This window comes from Microchirus variegatus, assembly GCF_963457635.1.
Source record: "Microchirus variegatus genome assembly, chromosome: 6".
Taxonomy (NCBI): Eukaryota; Metazoa; Chordata; class Actinopteri; order Pleuronectiformes; family Soleidae; genus Microchirus; species Microchirus variegatus.
The window spans coordinates 14,920,317-14,927,459 of record NC_139807.1 but is presented as its reverse complement, the minus strand read 5'-3'; the positions used below and the strand labels follow the sequence as shown (position 1 = coordinate 14,927,459).

Below are 7,143 nucleotides of genomic sequence, written 5' to 3'. Positions count from 1 at the left end.
GCCTTTTTGTCAGTGGTCATTTCAGCACTATGGTGATATTGGACAGCTCCTTTGCTCTGGCTCAGTGTTTTCACAGCTCAGCAGTGTTGCTGTCCAAGGTTCTGATCACTTCCTCTTTGACCTCTCTCTACTTTTCCAATACAGTAGCCAAAGTCAAATCCACATTCTATACACTGTGTGTGTGTGAGAGAGTGTGTTAATAGTAACTCCCCTGTACAAGATTCAAGATTCTTTTATTGTCATGTACTCTGTAACAAAGCAACGTTGTTACTAGTAGTGAAATCCTTTGTGCTCAGTGTAGCCTAACTTTACAGAGTAGTAAAGGACCCATGGTCATAAAAGCTTGCACTAGCACCCGCCGTTGCTTGTAGAAGGTGCTGATTGTGATTGTAAGACTTTAAAGTCTTTGTTCTCGACAGCATGGAGGCTTAGCATTGAATTAACATTTAACTTTTATCTCTTCTGGTCTCTGTGGTTTACGACTGTGTGGAGCTCATATGTGGAATACAGACATAGGGCGGAAGGTAGCTCAGTGGTAGAGCAAGTTGTCTTTCATTTCCAGGGTTGTGCATTTGATTCCTTGGTCCACTAGTCTACATGCCGATGTGTCCTTGGGCAAGACACTTAACCCCACGTTGCTCCTGACGGTTGTGAGTGTATGAAAGACAAAGTGAAAGTGTGAGTGAGTGAGTGAATGGCAAATCTGTAGTGAAGCAGCTTTGAGTGGTCATCAAGACTTCAAAAGCGATACATAAATATCGACAATTTACCATTTACGTGCATGCAGACGACTCACGGGCAGATTATGTGGCTCCATCATCTCCTTCATCAGTCACATCTGTGCTGCAGATGGATGTTCACACATGTCGATTGTCCTGATCATTTGCTGGGGTCAGGTGTTACACTGTTGGCAGCTCTGTGCATCTATTGGATTTCATGAGTAACTGAGCAATGAAAACAGAAAGAAATCAGACAGTTAATATCCACATTGACCTCAGGCTGAACCGACTCAGCTGTAGGTTATTGCCTAATGATATATTGACTGACTGCTTTGATTAGATGAAAACATACAGACCCCCCCGAAAAGGAAAACAACAGTCCTGTGTTCTTCACTCTAAATATAAGGGAGTGAATTTGTGATGGGAATACTGAGTTTGAGGATTTGCTGATTTTGCTTCGTACATTAAACGCCCCATTTATTTTCCTCTTACTTTCAATGCTAATTTTGTATTTAGGTTATTAAATTGGAAGCTGTAACTCTCATACTCATGGTGTTTTATATGCCCAACCTAGTGATGGGAAGTGCCTTCAGGAGTTGTTATTGCTTGAGCAGCTCATTATCAATTAAGGTGACTCGCAGAAAAAGTTGTTTTGCCCGAATGCCAGTTTTATTTGTGCAGATTCATTCAACATCAGAGGGACGCAGTGTGAAAAGATATTAACCCTTTAACACCTGAGCCTGGAAATAGGCTTTTGCCCATTTTTTCCAGAATAATTTATATACAAATTACTGCATGTTAAAATAGTGTACTGTATTAACAGAAATTATACTGTAATTGTACATGAACACCAGATTTTGTGTTTTAAATTTGAAATTTAAACAGTATGAAACAATGTACAGACATTTTTCTCACCTCTGTTGACAAGGACGCTGATCGCCGGCTTCCTGCATCAGCGTGAGTGAAATTACTGTAATAACCACACGTTGGCTTTGACGTGCAACTTCTCAGCTTTCAGAAACTGCTGGTATTTTTCCGAAGGCACAAACTGTTGCATTATTATGCCGTGATGCAACTTGTGCTTGGTAAATGTGTTGTGCGCGATACACTCGGTGTTAAAGGGTTAATGTTGAGATCCTAATTTAACACATCTATGGAATTCCATTTGTGGCCCTGGGAATTTGCAACAGGCTCCCCATTCAGCCTTTATTCTTTATGGGGAGGGAACAAACGGAGCTAAACACAAAACAAAACAAATATATAATGTACTGTGCCTTCATATACTGTCTCTGTGCTATGGAGAGGCAGGGCGCTTCCCCCTGAGCCTTTTTCATGCTTTTATAGTCATCCACCAAATCCCGACATGTCAGAAAGAACAGTCACACAGTGGTGTGGGCGTTTGTGTGTCTGATTTAGGTGAAACCAATCGTGCTGCACTAAAACAATAAAAGCACATAGCCAAGGGCACTGTCCTTTGAAAAGTAAAAGTCAGTGTATGCTGTTAACTTTAACAAACAAGACAATCTCCTCCTATAGGCCAAGCACCTCAAGGACTTGGCTCTTCTTGTTTCATGGGAATGGATCTAAAAATAGCTTCTGGGGCTTTAACCGGTCAGAGAGCAGCTCATCAGACAGACACAAAGCAGGCATGTTAGTACAGAACCATGGACTCCCTGGATCCTGAAATGGTCCCAGACCAATTTGAGGCACTTTTTTTGAAAACCAACACAGAACAATCTTGCACCTCCTCCCTTTTGTGACAACAATAGGAGGTCTGTTTATTACTGATTACAACTGACAGTCTTGCAGAACTGCAGGCTGGCAAATGCCAAACTTTGTCAGAGGATGAATCAGCTGCATTTACCAGCACTTGTAAAGGGACTACACAGGGTGTGGCCCCCTAAATGGCTTCACTAGCTTCTTATATAGTAGTCATTTGTTTAAGCTGACGAGACCACCAGATACATGTGGAGATTCCTGTATCAAATGTTTTTGATACTACACTATGTTCATTATGATCATGGTCAGTGTAGTGAAACTTTGTTTTACCGTGTGCAGTAACACAGTGTGGAGATACTATCGTATGAATAAAGTAATTTTCTCAAAAAGTGACTGTTTTTGAAAGAGTTTTTTTGTCTGACTATTAAACAGACAGCTTGCAAAAAGTTGAGTCTCGTTTCTGTCTACAGTATGACCTTGTGCACATGTCTTTGTTTCATTGGTTTGCTCTAATCTCGAGATCGTGACTTCATTATCCTGTTATCTCTTGATAAAAAAAATAAAAAAATTAATGGCTTTTCAAGGTCACAACTTCAACCTAATTGTTGCTACTCTAATGAAAAGCAAGTGTAGTAGACCAAGTAGTTAAGCCCCTCCGTTAGCAGACAGATTGAAGTGCAGAGAACAGACAGACGGAGAGATCACAACTGTTAATCATATTAGATTTCACATTTCTCAGCATTTAAATTCCAGACACAGTTCCACAACGTAGCAATTAAATTATAATGCACATTTTGTTCAATAAAGCAGCAAGATGACTAAAAAATGATCACAAGAACAGAGTTTGATTTAGATGTTTGATATTTTAATGAGGAGTTTTTGACTAGTGGTGCTGTAAATCATGTTTTGATGAGCTGGTCCTTGTGTGACAAGAAGTGAAATGTTGCAATTTTTCATTCACGTACTGAGGACATGCGTCATGTGCTTATGTGACAGTGCATGTCTGAAAACATTTTTCTATAAAGGGCTCTGCAGAGGAAAGAATAAATAGTTTTGAAAATAACTTGGCAGCGCACACTTACGTTCTCTTTGATGAACTGCTGTTGTATTCCTGTTAGGATTTCAGATGTGGCCGCCCTGTCCTGGGTTCTGATTGGATGCAGTAGCTTGAGTTATTGCAGACTCAGGTCAGACTTCCAGCATGGTGAAAATGAGGTTGGGCTCTGTGAAACATTGTGGATGTGTTGGCAGTTCTCCAAGGGCTGAGTCTAAAAATGTCACACTCGGTGACTGTCATGTGCTGATTAGCCGTGGCTTGCAGAACCTGTCAGTGACCACTTAGCTTTTATGATTTTCTATACAAAATCATGTTGTGTGAACAAGGTGAGGCATTTAATTTTTGTTCTATTGAAGTCATTTGGGCCCTGTGATGGACGGGCGACCTGTCCAGGGAGTACTTTCACCCTGTCTGCTGGGACTGGCACCAGTGCCCTCCTGCGACCCTCATGTGGAGGATAAAGTGGTAGAAGATGGATGGATAGATGTAGTCATTTGTTGGGTGCTCATGAGACATATTATGCAAAATCAACATTGGAATCATTTTAATACTTATATTTGGGACACTGCAGGCCCTCCAGAGTAAAGAAAGATGAGAAAAAGATGACTCACTCATGTTTTTGTGGTCAGCCTCAGTCTAAGTACAGGAGATAAAACACGCGATGTTGACTTCCGCACTCATTGCTACGTCGCAATGAGACATTCCTGGAATTGTTGTCTCGCGGAGCTCCTCTTTGTCCCTAAAAATGCGAGAGTGCAAGCGAGGGCACTAGTATCCTGAAGAGCGGAAGTTTGCAAAGTGTTCTATTCTTGGCTGCACAGTGCAGCACAGAGTTCTACACAAACCTCCAGCCTCAGAGGATTTAAGTGTCCAGTGGATACATTTCTATATGACTGCAATGGGCTGGCTCGTTGGCAAATGATGGCTTTTCCAAATGCTAACTGCTGTTAGCTGCCGGAGCCTCATTGACACTGACGTAGTTTCCTTTGTCTCATTTGCATTTAAAGAGACAGGCACTCAAAACTGAACGTTCTGAACAGAGCTGTTTTGGCAGAGTGATTGAACTGCTGTGGTGCTTCATCCTTAAGGTTTTTTGACCAAAGCATGTCACAGACATGTTCATTAGGACACCAGGGAACTAGGTTAACTTGTAGAAATAGGGTATAATATGTCTACTTTAGGCAGTGATGTATCCCAATAGTCGGTTTCATGATACTGTGAAAACACAAGCGTCTTGATGTCATTGTTCTTTCTGACATTTTAGAATTTGTCTTCGGTCTTCCGGGCAAAAACTGAAGCCTTCTTTCAGCTGCAGTAAGGGAAAGCCTGTAGAGACCATAATTCCATGCATACTGATTATTCCGTGTGCTCCACTCGGAGCCTCTGTAGTGAAAATGGTGCCAGTGTGGACTGTTGTATATGGTCTCCCTAAGCAAGCGAGAGTGGGCGAAGGAGGAGCAAAACGTTTCATGCGTGTAACTGATCCCATTACTGCAAGACCAGCTGTCTGCAATCAGAACGCATCTCACTCACCACTTATCATCATTGGAGTTGGACTCATTATCTCGATATAATCACATTGTGAGATTTAAATTTCATTGCATATAACACACATATAACAAATATGACATGTAACACACTTTTTTTTTTTATTAATTAAGCATAATTTAAGTCTTTGAGTGTCTGTGTGTGTGTGATTATATCACAACTATATTAAAGGCAGACATAATTTCACAATGTCAGTGTTTTCCAACATTGTGCAACAAAAAACATTTGAATCGTTTGATCGTTTTTCCCGATTCCCGTCCTTCAGCGTTCGCCATTTTTCTTCTGTGTTACAGTGATTACATCACATATTTGTGGGTTGTTTGGACTGTTTTTCATCAACCAATCAGCAAGCCAAACCTATCCAAACAGAAGTGCGAAAAATAAATTACAGTGACCCCAGGTGCACAGACGGCAAACAACACGGTGTAACACAATGCAAACATTGGCAAATGAATGAATCTGTCCATGCTTTTATCTCAAAATATTGAGCTCTGCATACTTACACAGGGGTTGAGTGGCTTGTGCTTGCAGAGCTCAGTGAGTCCGCGCAGCAGAGTTGGGTTTACATATCTGTTCAGATATTCTTCTGTCGCTTCTTTTGAAGGAATTGACTCAATTACAGCTGCAGAGAGAAATGTTGTTAGGTACAAAATGATGTGTGTATACAGCGTGTGTGTAGTTTCATTTTCACGCTATGTGTGTTTTACTTACAGTTTGGGAACATGAATTTGATCTCTCTCTCAGCTGTATGAAATGACTTGCTGCCATGGAGTGCATTTTTCAGGTCAGAAGTGCCATATTTTGCCCTAAGGCTGGGGGGGGGGGGGAAATAATAGTGTTCATACTCTTGTTTTCTACAATTTCCTTGGTTTTCCTGGGCACAAACATTTACTCTTCTACTTCAGACAATCAGTCCTAATATGCGCCAACTCGGAATGGTAATGGTAATACGTTTTTGTATTTAAAACAAGCAAACAAACAAACAAAAACACAACAACATGTTATAAATCATTAAACTGACCAGTCTGGATTAGTTTCTTTAGCCATATTGCTGTTGACTGGCCCTATAAGGGACTTCCACTGTGCAACAGCATTGTTGCAGGCCAGAATCAGGACAATGATGGGTCCAGAGCTCATAAAGGCGGTCAAGTCGGTAAAGAAGAACTTTCCATGCTGGTCTGCGTAGAAGTCGCTGCATTGCTCTAGACTTAGCTTCAGCCTCCGCTTCTGTCAGAGGGATGGATAAAAGTGAATCAGAATGATGCCAATATGTGAATCCTCCCAGAAGAGTTAATCTCAGGAACTGGGATTAAGAACACCTATCACTGAAAAGCATGCCAGAAACTAATAGAGGAAGAATTTTACACACTGGTATGAGGTTTCTTATTCACAGACAAATACAGAGAAACCGACAGTAACTATATTTAAAAAAACAACTTTTTTAAACAATGTTTTCTTTTAGTATTTTAGCATGTTCACAACAGCATTATCAGGGCTATTGCCTATAAAATCTTCAGCCAGATATGAAAAATTGGATTAACCCCTGCCTTACACAATACAACACACTGTAGATTAAACAAGTGTCCATGTTAGTCTCTCTTAACATTTTTAAATGAGAAAAATATCAAACCTACCTGCAGAACAGTGAATCCAGATTTTAGGATAATGTCTTCAATCTCCTCACTTTTGTGGATGGCATCTGGTTTAATGATGGCCAGGGTTCTCTCCACATGAATGTGGCGGTATACATTTTCCTCCATCTTTTCTTTGAGGGTTTTTATAGAAGATCTATAGACTTGCGTTGAATTAAATCATGCGACCCTCATGCGGGAGGACTATGTGGTAGACGATTAATGTACGATAAATTGGTTAAGTTATAGCAGCTAATATAATCTATAATATAAAAAAAGGGTTGAGAGGTTGGTTTACGGTTGGTTGGATTCCAGTTTTTCTAGTTCATAACAGATCAAAGGTTTCATTGGCTGATGTCAGCAATGAAGTCACCACAGAATCCGCATGTCACAGCTAGAGCGGTGATACAGATCAAAGCTCATCACTCTGTAATCACACTGATGGCAAACTCCCAATAAACACAAAGCA

General features: G+C 40.7%; 1 protein-coding gene across 1 annotated transcript; it reads right to left on the bottom strand.

Annotated features, from left to right (window-relative positions):
• Positions 1 to 5,304: 5,304 nt before the first annotated feature.
• Positions 5,305 to 6,803, bottom strand: LOC310928271 (nucleoside diphosphate kinase homolog 5-like; the record flags this gene model as incomplete). Its single annotated transcript, XM_083890794.1, has 5 exons — positions 5,305 to 5,400; positions 5,547 to 5,665; positions 5,755 to 5,855; positions 6,065 to 6,270; positions 6,678 to 6,803. 5 exons carry the CDS (start codon positions 6,801 to 6,803, stop codon positions 5,305 to 5,307), a joined length of 648 nt encoding a protein of 215 aa, XP_083746920.1.
• Positions 6,804 to 7,143: the final 340 nt, after the last annotated feature.